The 22,820-nt window shown below is 40.8% G+C and overlaps 1 protein-coding gene across 1 annotated transcript; it reads right to left on the bottom strand.

Annotated features, from left to right (window-relative positions):
• Nucleotides 1-620: 620 nt before the first annotated feature.
• On the bottom strand, nucleotides 621-15,728 carry sfrp1a (secreted frizzled-related protein 1a). Its single transcript, XM_044111874.1, is given in 4 exon segments — nucleotides 621-1,798; nucleotides 10,561-10,641; nucleotides 14,860-15,017; nucleotides 15,019-15,728. Coding segments are annotated over 4 exon segments (804 nt in total). The 5' UTR covers nucleotides 15,258-15,728; the 3' UTR covers nucleotides 621-1,472.
• Nucleotides 15,729-22,820: the final 7,092 nt, after the last annotated feature.

Raw genomic sequence — 22,820 nt, 5'->3', positions numbered from 1 at the left:
TTGTTGTATTTACAATGAAAGCATCCATTTTCAGTTGGTGCTGTTCCAAGTGACAAATTGGGGAAACAGTGAGTTCTGCTCACATTGCACTTGTTAGCCAGGCTAGTAAAGCTAGTGGTTTTTACATTTTGAAAATGATCAAAGCAAAAATATGCACGAACAAGATATGTGTGTGCAACTCACATCAGCAATGGACAAAATGTAAATTAAAACTTTGCTACTAACTTCACCGTTTCGGTACTGTGGACGAAATGATTTTGCTGTTTGAGGGTTCTGAGGCCCTGAGAAAGCGCCGCCTTTGGAGCGTTGGGTGGCTGCTGGTAGAGCGTTCGCACCATGAGGAGAGGCTGTGGTCCTAACTCCGTTCTCCTGGATTCCATTCCTTGCCTCGGATCATTTGCTGCACGTCTACACCTTCTCCCTCTCCTAATTTCCTGTCTATTCCCTGCTCAATAAAGTCCTCTAGAGCCTAAAACAACATTTTTAAAAAATAAGTAACCTCCAGTTTTCCAAGTAAGATTCTAAACACAACATGTTAGCATGTTTCTACGACCGCATGTGAAAAATTGAAACATTTTTCACGTGACCACAGAACAAGTCAGCATTATACAGTGAATTAATACTTTGTGACACTGTTTTATTTTTTCATATTTTATGTCAAATTTATATGTACAGTATACGTAATAAGCAATACTGACATTCAAATATGAAAAAAATTATTGTGCTAACGTGGACCAGAAATGTCAAAGCAGAACAGACATAAACACCGAGTTTAGATACACTGTGCCAGATTTAGCATTTTAAACACACAGAAAAACACATGAACCAATACTAAAGAAGACTTCGCAATGTGCATCATAAAACCCAACAAGAAGCATTACCTTAATGCTAACTGTGTATCGCTCAGCTTGACATGTATTTATCATACAGAAGCAATATTTCATGCTTTTTGTCACCGTCAAAGCACAAGCGCACACACATAAAGGTTAAAACAATAAGTTCTCAAGACTCAAAATACATTTTCTTGCCTCTTTTCAGGGTTAGCCAACGTTAGCATATTGAAGCAGGAACATGCTAGCAAGGCCTATACTTAGCAACAATTATATAATGTTTGCTATTTTCACCTACATACATCAAAATAAAATTGACATAACTTTATATTTACTGTATAAAACTTGTAAGCAGAATTAATCTAACTCTTAGAAATACAAGCGTTTGGTCAGAAAAACCAGCCCACCCTCTGACTCGGCAGTCTTTCCCCTTGACCTGAAGGGCACACAGGAAACTCACCTTTTGTCGTCATTCACCGCCGAGTTTATCCTAAACCGAACAGTGGACATTCTGAAGAATACGTGTAAAAATACAGAGATATGTAGAAATATAAACAGGACAACAGAAAGCAAAGTTTGGCGTTGCTTTTGCCAGTTCAAATGTAGAATGCAATTCGACCAGATTCGGGGGCAGCGGGTGTACTACTTGAAGACGTTGGTGAATTCAGGACATTGGTGGGTTTTCAGTGTCTTCATGGCCTTTCTGAACTCTGTGTTGGACTTGTCCCACTTGTGGATGCCTGTGAGGAGGTACTGCTTATCCACCTTCCGGCCCATGATTAGATACTGGTTCGCTATGTTGTCCAGCTGTTGGCATGGGCAGTCCGCGCCGTTCTTCAAGTACAACACCAGCTTTTTTAGGTCTTTCTTCTTCAGGTTCCCTTGTTTTATCAACTTCTTTCTTTTTTGCAGGAGCACCTTGCGGTCCGTGTTTTCCCGTTTCACCTCCTTTATCTTGGCCTTGATAGCTGTGATGAAGACACATCGAGACAAAAACATAGATTGCTTTAAATCCAAACGTGAGGGGGAAAACATTTTGTCTAAGCATATCCCTACCGCTTAAGGCATCATGTTAGTGTTTAATACGCAGGAAAATAGAGATTTAAGGTTGTCTTCACACAGCAGGTCTTTATGACTAATTCAGATTTCCTGCTGAAATCACAATTTTTTTTTTTTTTTTTTTTGCATGGTCGTTCATATAGGGTGATGTTTGTAAAGTCAAAACTTTACAAACAACAATTTGGGTTATTTAGCCTGTCAGAGAAAAATCTGAGGTTCATTTCTCAAGGTCAGATATTCACAATGTTACACTTTCAAACTAAATCTCTAATTTGCCCACTAAATATTTAGCTCCAAACTAAATAAGATTGCTAAAAAACAAAAAGTACTGCAAACTAAATATTTAGTTTACACACTGAATTACATGGTGTCTAATATAGCATATAAAGTACTTTAAATTAATAATGATTATGCAAAAACAAACAATCTCAGTCGTCTGGTGAGCTCCATCAGAAATCTTAAAACCAAAGTCTTTATCACTGGACCGCTACCAACAGTTCAACGTGAAGATGAGATACACTTAAAGGTTCAGTAAACTCTGGCGACAATCACGGAGCCTTCCATCTTCAAAGCAGACGGATCCTGTCTCAATAAACCAGAATGAATCACATCAACCACCTTTTGCTCTGTGAATCAGAAACGCGACTCCATGAACCAGCAGAACACGTTAAACACCGACCCTGAGGAGAGAACGCAAGAACTTCGAGGACAGATGAGCCGAAGAAAGATTCCCTCATCTTCACAATGGCTGATGCCAACTGTACCCCAGGAGCACGCTGTTCCACAACAACCAGATAAGACGTTGTCTCCTAGGAAACCACCTGATAACCGAGCCGCTGGTGCTCCATCTCCTGGCTTACCCTTTCTGAACGTCACTGGAAGAAAATTAATGGATGACGAATAAAGAGGTGAACATCCTGACCGAGTATTCAAACAACAAATACTATATCCTCACCAACTTTCAACCGGATGTCTGATATATTGATGTGGACAGAAAGCAGGCATCAGTTCTGCACCATAATGAGCGTGTGTACTGAACTGAACACAAAATGACAGACTATTTTTAACACAGTATATCAGTGCAGTGCAGAAAAAACAAATGTGCAATACATGAGTTCGGTGACCTTCTGTCTGTGACTGGTATTGATCATGACTATTTAGATTGTCAACATCCACGTTAATCCCAAAACAGAGGCGCAAAAACACTGTGATACACTTCAAAACTTGAATCAACGCGCTAAACAGGAAACACACAGTAGAGGACACACTCTGCACATCGTCTATGACGATTTGACTGTTATCTTCAAAAATACAATTTCTGTTGACCCATTTAACCAAAGAGATACAACTATAAAAGGCTTTTGAGGACAAGACATCTGAAACTTTTATATCAGCCTTACTCTTCCATCATCTCCCCTTTATCCTGTAACCCCAGTATATGAGTTGGTAGATAATCCTCATTCTAAAATCTCACATCATTACTCCAGTCAAAATGGCAGTTAGTGTGAAGAAATCTCAATGGAACAAATGAAAAAGGACAGAATATGAATAGCGGTAAAACCTGGATCCAAGTTCACTACGAAATCTACAAAGACGGACTCCAAAGCTTTTAGACACTGAAACATAAGAGAAACATTCTTTGAGTAAATCCTTTAAAATGTCAGCAATGCTTGTGCCTTGGTGATGACGGGTTTCCAAAGCCTGCCATGTCTGTGGCATCTGAACGCCACTTTACCAGAACCTGCAATGGATTTGATAACTTCTTTGTGGAGAAAATTCAAAAATTGCCAGGCGTCACGTTATGGCTCATTTTCCAGCAGGACAACGACCCCAAAGCACATGACCCAGATCTCAAAGGCTTCAGAACCACCGTGTGAGTCCTGGAGAGACCGAGCCAGAGTCCAGACTGGAATCTGACTGAACGTCTCTGGAGAGATCTGACCAGTCCCATCCAACCTGATGGAGGTGGAAAAGAACTGCAGAGGAGAACGGAGCAAATTGTCTAAAGATAGGTGAGCTGAGCTGGAGGCTTCATGATCAAACAGACTGAAAGATGGGACTGCTGCCACAGGTGGACCGATAAGGTATTAAACAACGGCTGGGAAGGCTTGCATAACTGTGATATCTTGGTTTTATGTTTTTAATAAGTTCGCTAAACACTCAAAAATGTTTCCATATTTTCATAACAAGGTATTGGGTGTGTAGAAAAAAGATTTAGTGGAAAGAGATTCATTTAATGCAATACGGAATCATGCTGTAGCATAACCAAATGTGGAAAAAGTGAAGAGCTGTGAATACCTTCCAGGTGCACAGTAAAAACTCCACACACACCCAGAGGACACGAGACCAAATAAAAAAAAATTAAAAAAAAATCATCTGACTTTGACAAACAGTGCAAGTAAAATAGAGTAAGAATAATTGTCTGCCTCCAGCAAAGAACTGAAGTGGTTAAAAATTAAACAGGTCTTTTCATTTCCCCCAGTTTTAAAACATTACATCCCTTTTGACTTCCTGAACTTTCCTTTTCCACTTCTGTCTTCCATCCCTAATTAAAGTAATAAAGTGCTTCTCTTTCCGTCCACTGTATTAACGGTGCGCATGTAAGGGATTAAAAGATTTATCCCCCTCGCCGTGAAAGGGCTTAGTGCTCTGTGGAATCAAACTGGACAGCATTCATTGTTAGTGAGCCACGATGGAGACATCCTGGCCAATACCTGCAAGACGTTCATCTAGATAAGTCTTCCAGCACCTATAATCTCCTGAAATTCGAACTTTCTTTGCCCTTGTTGTTGTCGGGGGACCTGATTTTTTCAACAGGATCACATAGGAACAGTGACATCTGGTCATTTCTTTGAAACGGACTCTACTGCTCGCGTTCTCACTAAAACCAGGAAGATAGAGCACATAACACCAGTTTTAAAGTCTCTCCACTGGCTCCCTGTCGCTCAAAGAATAGACTTTATAATACTGTTGTTAGTTTATAAATCACTGAATGGTTTAGCACCACAATACATTAAAGATTTGCTGCTGTTGTATCAACCTTCTAGAACTCTCAGGTCTTCTGGTTCTGGTTCTGCTCTGCGTCCCCAGAACCAGAACCAAACGATGAGAAGCGGCATTTAGCATCTATGCACCAAAAATCTGGAACAAACTTCCAGAAAACTGTAAAACAGCTGAAACACTGACTTCTTTTAAATCTCAACTAAAAACCCACTTGTTTAGAGTTTTATTAGAAACGTAATCAATTGCAAATTTATTGACGGAATCTGACTTGATGTTGTGTTTTTATTGCTGATTCTATGTTGCATTGTATTTTTGGGTTTGATTTGATGTAAAGCACTTTGAAATGCCTTGCTGCTAAAGTTTGATTGATTGATTGATTGATTGATTGATACTAGTCCTCCAAAAGCTTGGTGTCAGTGGCACAAAATGCACCCTGGGTCCATTACGGAGCAAAATTGCTGAGTTAAAGCAAGTGGCTTTAACTACCCGGTAGTTAAATACAGTCATCTATGCGTAGCTTTAATTACTCAGTAGTTAAAGCTAGCTTTAACTAGCTACTCAGTAGCAAATGAGTAAACAGACAAGATCCAAACCAGATGCCAAAACTACCAAATCTGATGGAACCACGAAGCAGGCAGCATAAAGTGGCTGCTCCGTGTCGTCTGTATCAGAAACTACGAAAGACCCAGGATCAGAAACCTAACTCGAACTGAAACTGTCAAAAACGAGTGCAGTCAAGAATGGTCATATTTCACCTGTTCCCTAGCCTGGCCATTGCCCTGTTGTGCAACTCAGTTTGATTAAAATCTCACTTCACAGACAGTCTGGGATTCCTCCCATTGACTTGGATTCCTCCAGTAGAAAGGAATCCATTAGCCAATCAGCGAACAGAAGGAGGGGTTGTTTCCAAATATTGAATGAACATTAACAGCAATCTCTCTTTGCAGTAGAGGATGCTTGTTTTCAGCTCAAGCTTTTTCCAGTCAAATGTTAACAACTGTGTCACAATTGCTAACTTCAACAGAGTCTTCTCCATGCCTTGGCAACCGTTTTTACAACAGGAGATACTTTTTCATGGCACCGTACAAAATAACTCCAAATCAAGAACCGCTAGCGCGACATGTTTACCCAAATCACTGTTTGCAGAGAATGACAGGAGTTCATGTGATGCAAGGCAACAAGTTCAGCTCCTGCCAGATTTCAACAAGCCCTTTTGCTCTGCTACACTTTCCAATGTCTACAAATGGAAAAACAAGAGCTCCATTTAAGCAAAAGATCAATTTAGTAGAGTGTCCAGCTCCATTTTGTCTCGACATGCTCAGCCGAGCAATTTAAGGCACTAAAGATTCTGGAGTTGGTGTCATGATCTTTGCTATTAATAATGCTCACTTGTCTGTTATAATATGAAATTTGTTTTTGTTTCGTTTTACCGGCCGATCAACAAAACACACGCGTCTGTTCGGAGAGAAATTATGGAGAGATGTCAGAAAACTCAGTGAGTGCCCAACAGCAAAACAATAACTTCCAAAAACACTGCAACCTCTTCATCAACTCAACAAGAACTGCAGCCCTAATGTAAAAAAATAAAATAAAATAAATAAATGATACACCAGACTATTCCACTCTTTGCTTTAGATCTGTGTTGCTCTTCTGGGAACAGACAATTGCACAATTACTTGGAAGTGTGAAGAGAAGAGCAGCATCCTTCTTGACATTTACCTCAGCTAAGAAGAACTATGTCTTTCCCAGCTTCCAGTAAATGAGGTTTAAGGAGAACCCAAAAAAGAAAGACATACTCCCTCGCTGCCAGGTCGTGAATATTTTACTCACGATTGGTCCGTGCCTCCTAACAGAGACTCTGGCACGAGTCGCCGGTTCTTTTCTCGACCCTCCCTGCGGTTGGAGCGATCCAACGGGGACGAGGAGCAACATCCTGTCCACCTATCATATCTGCTTTTGCGTTTTCCCCCGCGACAACAAAGAACACGCCCGTAACCGGGATGCAGAAAAGCCCCCGGATCCTAAAAACACACTTTTTACCCACTAAACACTGAAGAGTCAAGTTGAAACCGGCAGAATGGAATCCGGATGATGGCCTTATCTGTTGAGGGGGGTAAAGTGTTTCGTAATTAGAGCCAGGCTTTTTCCACCAGTGTGTTTTCTTTTCTACTCAAAGACAAGACACCAACCCGTGTTTGGCCTCAGGTATCCCAAGGCATATTTAGAGCTGCAGTTTTCTCTGTGGTCTGAAACCTAACTCTTCTGGAAGAAAGAAAAAGAAAATACAAAAAAATGTTTTTTATGTATATTCTTCTCGTGTCAGACTCTCTCTCTCTCTCTTTTTTTTTTTTTGGTCTTAATAAAGTTAAATTGAGCTGAAGGCTAAAAACCTGATGCTTTGCAGAAATGATGGCCCCTCTTCCCCTCCTGTTACACACACGTTCACTTAAAGCGGTGTGTCAACTTCAGCCTGACAGTAAATCTGCCTGTGTATCCTCACTTGTCAGCTGGTTAGGGGACTTATTGCAAGCAAGCAGAACAACATTTGTCTTCAAACGAGCCAAAAATACCCTCCAGCCCCCCACCGACCCTCCACCACTCGCCTCGCTCTCCTCCTGGCAAATGAGGACACGCAGAAGAAAAAAACAGAAAAAAAAAGGCAAGTCCCATCACCGCAACATAAACACCGAGGCAGTTCGTTAAATCAAATGTAACCTTAAACTCCTCTCCAGAACTGCTGGAAAGTCTGGTTCCAATGTGCGTCCGGGCGGGTTGTGTTCGCTCGGCATGGCACCCGGCTCTCAGGGTGCCGCGGCTCCAGGCTCCACTAGCAACTAGAACACCAGACGCTTCTGTGTCTCATGTACACCGTTCGCATGTATTGCTGGAGTCCCCTCGAGGTGCAGTCCCAGAGGCTGTTTTCGGTTCACCACGGGGAGTAACGGTGAACTCTGCAGCTGTATTTTGTTTGTACTTTGTCTTTTTTTTTGGATTTGTTTTGTTTGCCTCAGGCATTTCAATCTGCAGGTACATGCAAGGTGTAACATCTTAAATTTCTCTGTTGAACTTGCTGAAACCGACTGGGTTACCAAGGTTACACTCTTCTAAATGCCCACTGCAGCCAGCTATGTTCCTTCCTCAGTTGCTTTCTTGGGTTTGTTGTTTATTGGACATTTTCCATTCAAGTCGGACTCAAAACACTCTGCTAGACATTTTCCATTCAAGTCGGACTCAAAACACTCTGCTAGACATCTCACAAACTTCCCTCAGTATCGATGGGCAGATTTTTCTGTCCCTTTTTTACCAACTAGAAAGTGACCAATAGAATCTGTAGGTGGCTTTGAAAGGTTAATAAACCCTCAAAATGTAACAACAATTAGGCATGAATAGAAGTTTTACAGCGAAAGCTTTGGTGTTCTTCAGATGAGGTTTGGTGAAAAGTTCAACTTTTGTAGAAAAGGGAAGAAATCAGTTGCGACGCGACAGGCTCACAGGTGCTCAGGTAGAGCCGTTATTGTAGCTGAAGTTAACATTTTAAACACAATTCAAACTGGATCTATGGGACACAACACTTCACTGTCTGACATCAGCCATCTATGCTTTCACAAAAGACTGATGTTAGGATGCACGTTCCTCAGCAGAACAATTTCCCCGTTGCTACGCAAACAAACACTGGTCCAGCCTGGATCAGACGACCTCCTCAGCTGGATGTGAGCGTAAGGAGGATTACCATACAACAGAACCCAGACAACTACAAAACTGTCAAGATGCAAAATTCCTCTGCGAGCGTTAGGACAGACTGACACGAGGCAGATTCAACAAACAGAGGTTTGACAGCACAGCGAAGCTGCTTGAGACCTCGAGAGACCTTTTTTTTTCCTGAAAATATGTGCAATAAATGTCTGTTTAAATACGTATAAATTCCAAATGATTTATTCTGCTGATAGATTAAGATATTCTATTTTTTTATGAATACATTTTTGTCTGATAGGAAAAGATGCAAAGAAAATATACACGATGTATAATAGAAACAAAAAAAATGTTCTATTTACGTTTTATCAAAACAAATTGCAGGTTAAAACCCCTTTTTGCTGTTTTTAAAGATTAATGGAAAGGTCTTTGATGACATTACAGAAACTAAACTATTCTTAGAAATTTCTAGTCAGTCCTTTGATTCATCTGGTATTTTTGGCCATTTATCTTTTGTTATAAATCTTTTGTCTTGGAGGTTGGAAGATCCTGTCTGGTTGCTCAACTTCAAACATTAATATTATTTCCAATCGAAAGAGTACTTTAAATCTCCATCTGTCATAAAAATATGTCATTCTGGGCTTCACTGTAAAGTATTGGAAAGAAATGTATATTTTCAGTCTGAGTGGTTTAATCACTTTGATCAGCTAAAAATTGGGGATCAGTTTGACTTCCTGCAAACTTTCCTCTGCTGAGGATTTCTTCACTTTTGTAAAATCTTACTGCACTATGACACTTGTGTACTTTGTGTAGAGGAGCCATTACTGATGATGGATTCACTGAACTTCTCTTCAAAAATATCTGGACTATCCCTTTAAAGTAGCAGCGGTCAGAATTTGTTGTTGGTGGCAGTGCTAACTGCTAAATAGTTCACAGCAGGCTATGCTAGCTGCAGCGTAGCAGAGAACAAAGGGAGGCTAGTGAGCGTGGTTCTGCTGGCAGAAAAGCTTATTTTTTTTCTCAGACTATATGTCTCATAGCATGTTGTCACAACATAGTGACTGTTTCAACAAATATGTAAAAAAATATATATATGGATTTAAAAAAAATAAAACTTACATAATACTGCTTTAATACAGAAACACACTGCAAGTAACAATGTCAAGATGTTCTTTTTGAAATTCTGCACTTCTGTTCCTTTCTTTGTTTTACTTGACCAATCAAGTTGGCCAAACATTTTGGCTAAGTTGGAAAATGGCATCGCTGGATTTAATATGACGCTTAAATATGGTGGATGACTTAAACTAATTATTTCCAAGCACAGGGTAAAAATTAGCAACCAAAGTTTCAACAAAAAAATATGTTAAGAAAGAATGGTTTGTTAGCCAACAGAAAGGGCAAAATCATCAGGAATTTTATGAACTTTTGCGTAAATTTCTGGTAGAAAGTGTCACCCTGGTACATGTTTTTCCATTTTACTCATTAGCTTTTTATTGGCTAACAAAGTCCTTTTTTTTAATTAGGACTCGTAAAACACGCCACAGTAAAAGAAACGGAAAAAAGCATTTAGAAATGACTATTTGAATTCAGTGCTTTCAGGAGATTCTTTCTCGTCATTTTTAACATTCTGTACGGTTTGTCACAGCGGACCGTCCACCATATGGAAAAGTTCACCTGTAACACGAACCGGCCCAGACGGCAGAGCACACATCCAGCTTTACTACTGCCACATAAAGACTCCAACGACCCTAAATTCATTAGTCAAACGACCTCGTCCTCCACCAAGGCCTCAGCACAGATAACTCACATTTAACTGACAGGCAAAGTCTGATGAAATGTCTGCAACTATAAGCGTTGAAAGCTTCACTTCGAACATTTGAGCAATTTCCCCTGATCATAGAAATAATCTGAATAAAACCAGTTAATCATTGCCAAGGTGGAGAAGGACGTCTTGAGTGAATGTCTGCGGGACGCTTACCAAACTCGCTGGCACACATGTGCTCCAACATGGTGTCTGTTTTCATTTCATTGTCACATGGAGGACAGATGGGAGAGGAGCCTGGGAAGGAAAACAAAAATAAAATAAATAAATAAGCGGAAATATAATGAATAAAGCTGGTGAAATGTCAGAAATTGATTAGTCACAAATTAGCATAGCCCATCTGAAAGAACTGAAACTTTTGTGCTTTTTGGATTCCAAATTTCCCCATCTCTCTCTCTCTCTCTCTCTCTCTAGCCAAACATCTCGTCTTGTTCTTGATGTCACTCAACTTGTTTCTTTGGCTTCACGTGTCCTGGCGACCTGACCTCAGAGAAGAATGTCCTCCGCTTTTATAGCCAGCTGTAACTAAGTGCGGCAGTAAACACTCCTCTTCACTTTCTACGCAGCTTTCACAGCTAGCCTCCCCAACGGTAACATTGTTCTATGTGGAAAACAACTACAAAGGTCTGAGAAATGCACCAAAAAAAAAAAGAGAAGAAATCTTATTGATATTCAGTTACAGCTTACTGGAATGGTCAGACATTCCAAGAAATGCTAGCTCATGGAGAACAACAAGGAAAGCCAACATAGGTTTAGCCAAAAAGTTCTGTCTGGAGGCATATCTGCAAATACTTTACTACCACAGTTTAATTTTTATAATACTGCAAACGAAAGCTTTGTGCCAAACAGCTGAGCCTACTTTTCCAAAGTTGGACCTTCCTTTTTTCGCAAATTTTTTCCCCTGTTTGTGGAGTCCTGCAGCACTGACCTTTAACAGATCCTGGTAGATTGATCTGAGTGTTGACTCAGATCCATCTAAAAATAGGGGCAGATATGATGGAGACTAGTAGCCTCTTTTAGTTGCCAGATGCTAGTTACACATGTTTAACGTAGGATTGTGAAAGTAACACCCAAGGCACAAAGTGTTTGGTGTGAAGTAGACTCTGTTTTCAGAGTCACTGGATCTTTTGTCTGTCTGTACCCTTTAAATCCATTAACACCAGACTACTGCATAGAAAGCTCTGTTAACACTCAGTAACGGCCAAGGACATCGACCTGCATTTGTCCTGTCTTTATCCACCTCCGCATTAGATACTGGCCCTTTCTGAGCCATTACTGATAACAGAAAACACAAAAAACGTTAAACTTTAATCAAAACTTTTTTTGATTAGCTTTATTATGCATTTATACAGGTCAATCAAATAACTGTTACCTTCAGTTGTTCTAAAAAAAATTTATATTTATAAAATATGACTTAAAAGAAGCTTGACTTCACTATTTAACACCTTGAAATTGGGCCTCTGCCTCTTTAAAAAACTCTTCATCTTTCTGAAATTCCGCCTTCAGAAAGTCGTCACAACATGGCTCCTCTATTAACCCTTCAGCAGTGTTTCTACCAGCGATGCACTGAGCAGGAGCTGCAGTTTCACCAGGTGTTTGCTAATTGCTGCTGGCTAGTCTGAAGGAGTTGAGTGGGGAAGTCGCAGGGGAGGGTTGCTTTGAAACGGTGGCACTCGGTCTCACCAAGTGTTTGTCACAGCTGAACGGTTGCCACGGGAGATTCAAGGATTTCTCAAACATGGACGAAAGAGTCAAGGCCACACTCCAGGCATGTTTTCGATGGGGGAATAACAATATGACATGATGTAAAGCTAAAAAAAAAATGTAAATAAATGAATCCTGCCCCTTTAAGAAGCTTGCGTGAAATCACCGTCTTACTTTATCCTTTGAGTTGCCAGGTGACAGCAGGTGGTGTCTGGGGAGGACAGAGTTTGTGTGGTCCCCAACCTCAACCTGCAAATGCAAACTTTTACCAAAAATCCCCCTAAGTCACTTCATGCTGATCTTGGAGTAGAACCCCCCACCCCCACCCCCCCAAAAAACTTAAATGTTAACAGACACAGAAACATTAAACTGCCCTGAGCGCTGTCTAAGTTATGTATTTAAGCCTAATGTGTTCAGCAAAATGAAATACTACTAATAAAAAAAATGTCTCTGAAAGCTCCATTTACACCTCCAGGTGGCAGTAAGAGTAAGTTGATGATGTGGTGATGGAGGGTCGCACTAGTGCTTAATGTGAACGAGTCAGTTGTGCTTTCTCCACTCCCTCCTCTGTGCAGTTCGTTAAAGTGCCCAGCGCCGACGCTGCTGGCACAGCGGCCCACCTCCCACACCTCAAGTATTCAGAACCGGTCCAAGCTTGATCCTTTAAGAAACTGTGTTTTGCTTGTTTGTATGTTTTTTGTTGTTGTTGTTTTTTTTATTTTGTTTTGTTTTACAACATGTAGTATTGCCTTGGACAACCTGAGCTAACCCATCTGATTCTGGCAGGACGCATGAAGCGACGGTGGAATGCGTCCTCGGCAGCGCTGCCGGAATCCGCCCGCCGCCTAGATTGCGGCTCGCAGTATTCCGAGTCGACTGTCTTTCAGCTTTTCATCCCTCATCAGACTGAATGTGTTTGTTAGACAATGAGTGTTAATATATGCAGGTATTAGCTTTTTCATTGCAGCTGGACTACCTCCCAGCATTGTCCTCCAAAACTCGGCAAACACCTTAAAATAATCACTACCATCTGGAGTTCCTCCCCCGCCTCACCCCTGCTTTACCCCCCCACCCCCCCAATATTTTGTGATCATTCAAAGTCAACAGCAGGCAGCTTCACATTCACACTAAAGGGAGTGCTTAGGTAGCCGATTATGATGAAAATAAACTATTCACCTTTACTTTTAGCAGTTCTTTGGGCGGAGGGGGATGGAGGAGGTTAAATGGGAGCAGATTTGGCTTTTCACAGCTCAGTTTTCTCTTCCAAAAGGTCCTATTTGGTTTCTTTGTGTGGGATTTGCATGTGCAAATACACCGTTACCCCTAAAACAACATTCCCAAGCTCATTTAAGAGTGTTACGAGGGCTAGGAGGGTGTTGACTTTTGCACAACAGCAAAAGTGCCTGGGACTTGTTTTCTATATTAGGTAAGAAGCTTAAGTTTGGTACCTAATTTATCTTTTTGTTTTTATTTTTGTTGGAGAGCAAAACCCTACATTGTTTTATTATGCAGAACATGAAAATAAAGCCAGACGTATGTCGGTATATTCCATTTTTTAAAGCGCCTCTGAATGAATATACACTGTTCTGCTGGTACACTGTTCTGTATTTCTTTTTACAACATAAAGAATTCGGGACATTAAAAAGAATTCCTGATTATTTTACAAACATAAAAAGCTGCTTATTAAATTTAAAAAGCGTTGCAGAGGACGGATCTAAGCATTATGGTTTTGTCATTGCACATTTTAACTGTTTGTCCCCATTATTGTTGTTTTTCTTACAGTCTGGTTTTGTAGACGTGACGCTTGCTGGAGATTTCTAGTTAACGCCGGACGTCTTAACTAACTTATGGCCTTTGTTTCTAAGAGTGAAATTCAGTCTTCATCCAGACTGCACTAAAATTGCAGAATTTACAATGGAAACTCACCGATTCCTTGACAAAAGTTTAATGCAGCATTAATAACAGAATTAACAAAGTTATTTATTGGTACAACTTTCCATAAACTTTCTAGACAACAGATTTATTGACTGATTTACAGCTGAAGTTCCAGTTCCTCATCCAAAGATGAAAAGAAAAATCGTCTCTTTTATTGTTTTCTCATTATTGTTTATGTTGCCATAGCAGCAGATATTATAGTAATGCTCTTATATAAGTTTTTTCAGACCTTTATAGACTGAGGAAGGATGTTGATGAATGTGCAGGTAAATGATGTAAACCTCTAACTTCTCCCAATTCGTAGCAGTTGAAATGTTTTATATCTGACGTCGTGACAGCAGAAACATATTTTTTATCAAAAGTGTTGATTAATTTGCAAATACCACATAATACTGAACCTCCTATAACTAACAATACAGGCCAAGAATTCGACTTTAAAATAAATGTCTTTGTTAGCATTATATCTAGCTTTTTTTTTCTTGTTTTTTTTTTTAATTATCAGAAATTATTCATTGATTCATTTATGAATATGTTAAACATAGTTATCATCTCCACCCATCACCGACGTGAAGAACTAACCGTTTGTGTCGTCACCTTTTAGTCAGAAAAATGATTTAGGCCAAAAAAAAAAAAAAAAAATAAAGACCTAAGCCATTATTTTTAGGAAGCCGATGATTTTACATCCACATCAAAACTACCAGTAATAATCTGCTTTTTAATTAATTCATTATTATTATTATTATTATTATTATTATTATTATTATTATTATTATTATTATTATTATTATTATTAGGAGTGTCGGGACGTGTCGTTACCTGTAGTCTCGAGGGTCTCGGTGACGTTGGGCGTGAAGGAGATGCACACGTCATGATCGGGAAACTTGTCGCAGGTGAGCATCTCCGGCCACGGGTAGCCGAACGCCTCCATGATCGGGGTGCAGCCGTCCCGCACCGTCTCGCACAGCTTCCGGCACGCACCTCCCCATCGTTTCGTGCTCCAGCAGGTTGGGCAGCAGCATCTCGGTGTAGCCCACGCCGTGGCAGAGCCGCAGGTCCTCCGGGATCCCCACGCACTGGGGGGTCTTGCCGTAGATGGGCCCCACGGTCTCCATCTTCCAACTCAAGTACTCGTACTCCGATGCTCTGCACGTCGACATGATCGCCACCGTCACGACCATCCCGATCGTTCTCCAGAGAGCAGAAACGGACCTCATGTTTGTTGTTGTTGTTGCTGCTGTAGTTTTGTTTTCTAGTCCTACCCGCGGCGTTCACTTTTTCGGGAGACTCGGAAGGCGAGTGCGGAGGAAGCCTCTCCAACTTTGCTCCGCCGCTCTGTGCGTCTCCGTCCGGCTTCAGCGAAAGTTGGACGAGATAAAGCCCCAGCTTGCGCTGAGGGTGGAAACAAGAGGGGATTGTAAAGCGCTCCCCCCTCCGACCAATCACAGAGCGTCTGCGCCTTTTGCTTCTCTGCTGTCAGTTAAAGGTTTTAATTACCCCCAGAGTAAAACACCGCAGGAGCCTGTTTTACCCCCATCCCCTGCAGTCCTGCCGCGCGCTTCCATTTTCGGTGCTGTTGATGCTTAGAGGGAGGAAATAAATGCGTGGTTTTAAAGGTTTTGCAAATCAGACTACTTACAGTATTTATTTCAAAGTCCTCTTCTTGTCGCAATTACAGCTGCGAGTCTTTAGCAGGATGGAGCGGCTTCGCACGTTTAGAAACTATTCCCGTTCCTGGAATATTGTTCGAGCTCAGGCAGACTGGAAGGAGAGCGTCTCAACAGCAGGTTTTAGGTCCTACTATCGATTTGCAATTGGATTTGTGCTCTGGATTGGACTTTGACTATGTCACTCCAATGCATGAATTCAGCCCTGTCTGGTCAGACAGTTCAGGGAAATTTCAAAACGTATGAAACGACATAAAAATACATAGACGATGTTAGAAATAGACGACAGACAGAGAGAGAGAGTGGTTTTAAAGGTTTTGCAAATCAGACTACTTACAGTATTTATTTCAAAGTCCTCTTCTTGTCGCAATTACAGCTGCGAGTCTTTAGCAGGATGGAGCGGCTTCGCACGTTTAGAAACTATTCCCGTTCCTGGAATATTGTTCGAGCTCAGGCAGACTGGAAGGAGAGCGTCTCAACAGCAGGTTTTAGGTCCTACTATCGATTTGCAATTGGATTTGTGCTCTGGATTGGACTTTGACTATGTCACTCCAATGCATGAATTCAGCCCTGTCTGGTCAGACAGTTCAGGGAAATTTCAAAACGTATGAAACGACATAAAAATACATAGACGATGTTAGAAATAGACGACAGAGAGAGAGAGAGAGAGAGAGAGAGAGAGAGAGAGAGAGAGAGAGAGATCATAAGTCACAAATTCAGGAACCTGATTCCCCTGGGTATAAAGGAGTTCTTTCATCTCCCAGGAACCCAGACCTCCGGCCAGAGGGAATAAGCTGGAGCTCCTTATTTAAAGGATTATCTGGAGAGTCTAATACCGCAAATAAAAATCTCATGAAAGGGAGATTTTCTTTACTCGGTAGTGAATTTTCTTTATTCGGTTTTTATTCTGGGGGGCTGCACAGTGGCACAGTTGGTAGAGCTGTTGCCTTGCAGCAAGTCTGAGTCACGACAAGGTTTTCCTGGCCGGGTCTTTCTGCATGGAGTTTGCATGTTCTCCCTGTGCATGGTGGGTTCTCTCCAGGTTCTCCGGCTTCTCCCACAGTCCAAAAACATAACTGTCAGGTTAATTGGTCTCTCTAAATTCACCCTAGGTGTGAGTGTGTGTGTGAAGATGATGGATGGACGGACGGATGGATGAAGTGTTTTTCCATACTATTGGAAACCCATCTAGATAGTGAAGAACCCTGACATTTCCTCATGTTATAATCAGAAACATCAAAGTATTTATTGGGGTTTTGTGTCCCAGACCAACACAGTGACTGTCACTGTACGGCTGTCAGAACCTTGGTCTGTTTTGTGTTCATGGTTGGGATTATTTCTTGTCTGTGTTTGCCTTTGGTGTTTTATTTTGATCAGATCAGCCTTCTGTCTCTTCCACTTTAGTTCAGTCTGTGTTAGTCATTTTAGTTCGACTCTGTTTAGCTTTTTGTCCTCGTTGGATTTGATTTCTGTTTGTGTTCGCTCGCCCCTGTGTGCCAGGCTCTCTCTCTCTCTCTCTCTCTCTTGATAAAGACGCATGTCTTTCTCTGAGCTGTTCTCCGCTACTGGGTCTGACTTCTATCTACAACCGTGACAGATACACGATTTTCTACATTTTATGGGAATAAAAATCTGAAAACTGTGGTGCGCCTCCATGAACCTGGAAAGCTCCAGTAGTGTGAATACTTCTGAAAGCAGCTGTAGATGACTTAACCTGCAGTTTGATAAATCGTTTGTTGTTGCTGCTGCCTTTCAGATGGGAATGACGTAGAGTGAGTCGCCAATCTTCTTTGGTTGACCTTTATTCATGCTGGTTGTCTCATTGTACAAGATCTCATTTACGTCGGACACCTGATTTTGAAGAGAGTTCACCCTTTCATAGAAGACATGATGTGGGAATTGCTAGCTGCTGCTGCTAGTTTGCAGGAGCTAAGCCTGCGGCAGTCACGGTGCAGGGCGGAAGCTCGGTTTGGAGGAGAGTTGCACGGCTGAATGGTCGCCACGGGAGATTAAAGGATTTGTCAAACATAAAAGAAACAAAGCAAACACTCCAGTTATGTTTTTTTTATTAGGGAATATCACTACAACATGACATAAACCAGGGGTGTCAAACTCCTGTCCTCAAGGGCCACTGTCCTGCAATTTTTAGATGTGCCTCTGCTGCACCACCTAAATAGAATAATTAGGTCATTAAGGCTCTGGAGAACTGATCTACACAAGGAGGAGGTAATTAAGCCTGTTGATTCCAGTGTTTTGTGCCTGTGGCACATCTTAAAACTGCAGGACAGGCCCTTGAGGACTGGAGTTTGACACCTGTGAGGTAAAGCTAAAAAAAAAACCTAAAAAAAAAAACCGTGGATTTAACCTAATACTGCCCCTTTAAAGAACTTTCAAGCAAAGCCTTGATGGGACTACTTGAGGCCTTGCTAACACGATCGAACAATATGTGCTATTCTTCTGGTATCTAAGTTCTTACTCATATCTGACAAGAGGCAGTAACACTGCTTTGCAAGCAACTCACATCGAAGTGCTTTTGTAATTACCCAAATTAAACTCTGCTGACGAAAAGTCTATTCGCCGAGGCCCCCAGAGAGACCATGACAGTCTTTCCTCGCTGTGCGACAAAACCATTAAGTGTGAAATTCCTCCAATTAGAAGAGAGCTCACTTCACAATTCGAGGTCCCTTGAAAATGATGGCAAATTTCTCCATTTAACGCCACGCTCTGAAGCAGCTGGAAGGCAACGCTGAGTAACAGCTTTAGCCCATCTTGTTTATCAGATAAATGTGTATTCTAGCTGACAGCTCTGCAGAGACACAACATTCTCCCCCGCCCCCCCCCTTTTTTTTGTTTTGTTTTTTTTGTTTTGCTTTTTTTTTTTTTTTCCCCCCTTTTCATATCGTGAACCGCAGCCAGCAGAAAATACTCTGGAGCGAGACGTGGAATGCTTAACGCATCCCGGTGCGTGGAGGGAAGGTGACAGATGGCGCTGTAATCAGCCAGTGACTGTAATGTGCTGCTGCGTGCAAAACTCGGAGCGGAGTGCGTAAATGTCAGAGGAACGCCGTAAATCACCGATAAGCTATAATCACTCCGAATCAAAAATATAACCTGGCGACGCTCATCAGCGAAATGAGAAAATTACCTTGAGAGGAAATCTGCGTACCAACGTGATGATATGATAAAAAGAAAAAAATAAACAACAATAACAAAAAGAGAGGACCAAGTCATCAATTAACATATCAAAATAACTGATGTTTTAACAAGGATGTTCGTGTTTTTGGAAACGCTACACTCACTGCCTAATGGGCTGATGGCACTCAACAACTGTTTGTGCATCTGGTTGCTAAAGCAAAGAAGAAGAAGGGGAAAAAAAACAAACAAAAAAACCGTGTAGCTCAGAGGGGGGGAGAAGGGGTGTTGTTATTTTTTTTTTCTTATTTTCTTTTCCCCTTCAGACAAGAACCTGGCTTCGCTCAGCTGCAAGAGGAAGCGTCCTATCTGGTTGTGAGTCTCTCCCACCGGGAGAGCGCTCAGCCAAAAGGTCCACGGAGCCAAATAAATAGCAGGAAGAACGCGAAGTGGGAGAAAAATGGATTTTGCAAGCAAAAGCAGATGAGTATCGGAGCGTGCATGTCACTGCAACATTCAGCCTCTAAACCTCGGTGCCTTAAAAGCTTATGGGGAACAATAGGGAGACTAAATATTTACACTGTTGGGCCCCTGGGAGGACAGTTTCCCAAAGAAGTGGCATGGTCCACCAAGGGGTCAGGTCGGCTATCGGAATGTTCGAACTGGTTTTTTCTCTTTTTCTTGTTGTCTTTTTTTTATTTTTAACCCTATGCATAAAACATCGCTTTGGGAGTTCCTTTGTGTTCCCTAATATTTGATTTTTGTTATAAGCTGCTTGATTAATAAACTGTTGCTGACTGATTTTTACTTTGAATCTTGTCATCGAACACACAAACACATTAGTTGTGATTGTTTATTAAATGTTGTTTTTCTATACCGCAAATGAAGCCGTATTGTTTTTAATTGGTGGCTCAGATAAAAGGCCTTTTTAAACTAAGACCCTGGGCTGAATTTCAATGCCCTCAGTCTGTTCTACAGCAGGAATTTGACTTTTGACTAGAAGTTAGACATGTGTTTCTATTACTGTTACAGAGAAAGTAACCGTTTGTTTCAAAGGTACATGAAAATATGTCCAGAGGATCAGGGCCACTGGCAACAAAACAAGGAAGAATTCTGACCCCTTACAAAAAAATCCCATGAAAATCACATGTGATCACATGTGGTTCACACAAATTTTACATGTGAATGATGTGAATCACATGTGAAAGCACATGAATACGTGTGATTTTTGGAATGTTTCGTGGTAAAATCACATGTGAATCACACATTTCCACATGTGACCACATGTAATCACATGAAAATCACATGTGAAAACATGTGATTTTTTTGTGTGATTTTCACATGTGAAAATTACATGTGGTCACAAGTGATTTTCATGTGATCACATATGATCACATGTGAAAGTCACATATGATCACATGTGAAAGTCACATATGATCACATGTGACTTTCACATGTGATCACATGGGATTTTCATGGGATTTTTTGTAAGGGACTTCTTTCTCAGAAGAATAAAGTCAGAATTTTGAGGGGGGGGAGGGGGGGGATCAGAATTTTGAAAAACAAGGTCAGAATTAAGAGGGAATAAAAAGTCACAATTCTGAGAACAGTATTTTTTCCAGTGGTCCTTATTGTCTTCCATATGTTAGAGATGAAGCACCTGCTGTGAAAAAAAGCACTGCCTAAGTAATCAACATTCATCAGAGCTTGACTCCTCAAAAGCGATCTTCCAATGTATCAGGAAAAACGACATGATGGGAAAAAAAAATCTTGAGTTCATGATAACGTAAAAAAAAAAAAAAAAAAAAATCAACATTTTTTTAGTATCTGTATTTCTCTCTGATGCTACAGTTAAGAAAACACTGGCAACCTATATAAGGCCGAATGACATCAGTTTATTGAGGAACAGACTGTCCTAATCTGCTCCTTTCTGGACTAGACTCAACTTTCCGTGATCAGATTCTGACTGAGGTTGTCATGGAAAAATTATAATCGCTGCATCATGGCTGATGGGCTACATGCCTGGATACAAGTGCGTGATTCTCAGGCCCGAAATCATCTCATCAATCTTGTTTATTGTTTTCAGTTGTTGTTTCAGTGTTGCTCATGACAAATTACGTCTCCGGTTCCTTTACCAGCTCGACGTTAATTGAGAAAACAACGAAGCATTGAGAACATTTAAATGAGCAAAAGCACTAAAACTACATACCACATTTTAAAGGTTGATTTCTCGCTTCGTTGGCTCCCAAGCCTTCATGTGTCAGACTGGATTGGGTAATTCTTTGTTTGATGTAAAGTTTTGGAAACGAAACGTGTGATGTAAAGCATTCCATTTTGTTTAGAGACACGGTTGCATTGTTATTATGAAAGAGTTATGAAAAAGTTAATTTATCACTACAGGAGTTGAAAAGAGAGACAGAGAGAGGGGAAAAAAGCCTTTCCACCTTTTCTGGAGCAACTTCTTTAGAAATTGTTTGAGCTTTATGTCAGGTTTTAATATTTCTTCATAAAAAAAAAAAAAAAAAAAAACATACCTGGAGTGTTGCTTTGATTCTTCCATGCATGTTTGAGGAATTCTTCAATCTCCTGTGACAACCATTCAGGGGTGACTACGCTCTTGATCTTACCAAGAGCTGCCTTTTCCACATAGCTCCACCATTGAGCTCCTTCAGACTAGCCAGCAGCAATTAGCAAACAGCTGGCGCAGCTGTGCGTTTGCTGAGCTCATTGTAGGAGACTTCTCAGTCCAATGCTCTTAAAAACAGTTGTAAGCAACAGAATGGAGAAGCACTGTTGCGATGACACGTGCTGAAGGTGGAGTGTCGGAAAGAGTAAGAGCTTCTTAAAGAGACAGACGTCCAATTTCAAGGCGTCACTTTGAAAAGTCAAATTTGATATGTGCAGTACTTTTACAACTAAAGGTAACTTGATTTTAAAAACGATGTTCCTTGACAAACAAAATAGCAGCCCTATAAAAAAAATGCTTTCTTTATAAATGTGGACTGTAGATGCTGACATTAGCGTTGCAGATGTTGGTGCTGCTGCAACACGTCCTGTGTTGAGGTTATGTTTTAGTCTTTAATGGCTCCGGTGACAGGCCACCTCCTATCTGGAAAGTACATAACACCGCTCCTTTAAAGTCAGATTTGACTCCAAGCAATTTTTGTGATAATTGCACAAGATTTCAGTCTTTATCTTTAGATCCCTTCTTTATCCGTATCGGCCTAACTTTACAGGGCTGGTGTCTCCAACAGTCACTGGGTGAGAGCCGGGGTGCAACCCGGACCGGTTCTCAGTCCCATTGGATTAAGATTATCTTGTCATTTTAAAATACACACACATATTTATATATATAATGCTGTGGAAAATATTATTGCAATAAATATATTTGTTTTTGTAGTCTGCCTCGTTGAAGCTGTAAATGTAGAGGGAAATTCAAATGAAGATGTTTTCAGACGTGTAACCTTTGTCTTTCAAAATCTTTTTGTGGAAAGCTGAATGAGTAATGATCAGGGCTAAAAAAAATAAAAAAATCAGTTGAATGTGTGTGTGGTTGTGTGTGTGACTTAGGAGATCTCAAACTTTATTGCATGGAAAGCTGTCAGGCCACAATAATCAAAATAGCCACGCTGGCTCCACAGAGCCTTGGAAAACCATTGCCATTCAGCTCAGCTCCCCACAGCAACCACAAGAGTAACCTGAAACTGGATAAGGCAGGAAGAAAACAACACATCAGTTCAGCGGAGAAAGACTGCACAATTCTGTTGATGTTTCATGTTTTCTGAGCTCAGATGAAATTACCCTAAGATCTGAGTTTCGGCCGCTTCGGGGAGAAGATTTTAATAGTAAAAAAGATTTTCAGAACAATTCAAAATCCTGCAAAAAAAAAAAAAAAAAAAAAAAAGCTACATCTGCATTTCCATTAGCCATAAAATTGCACAAATTGAAATTACAAATATAAATTTGCATAATGGCAATATA

Source organism: Gambusia affinis, linkage group LG03 (genome assembly GCF_019740435.1).
Source record: "Gambusia affinis linkage group LG03, SWU_Gaff_1.0, whole genome shotgun sequence".
In the NCBI taxonomy this organism is placed as follows: domain Eukaryota; kingdom Metazoa; phylum Chordata; class Actinopteri; order Cyprinodontiformes; family Poeciliidae; genus Gambusia; species Gambusia affinis.
This window is presented reverse-complemented; position numbering and strand designations above follow the sequence as displayed.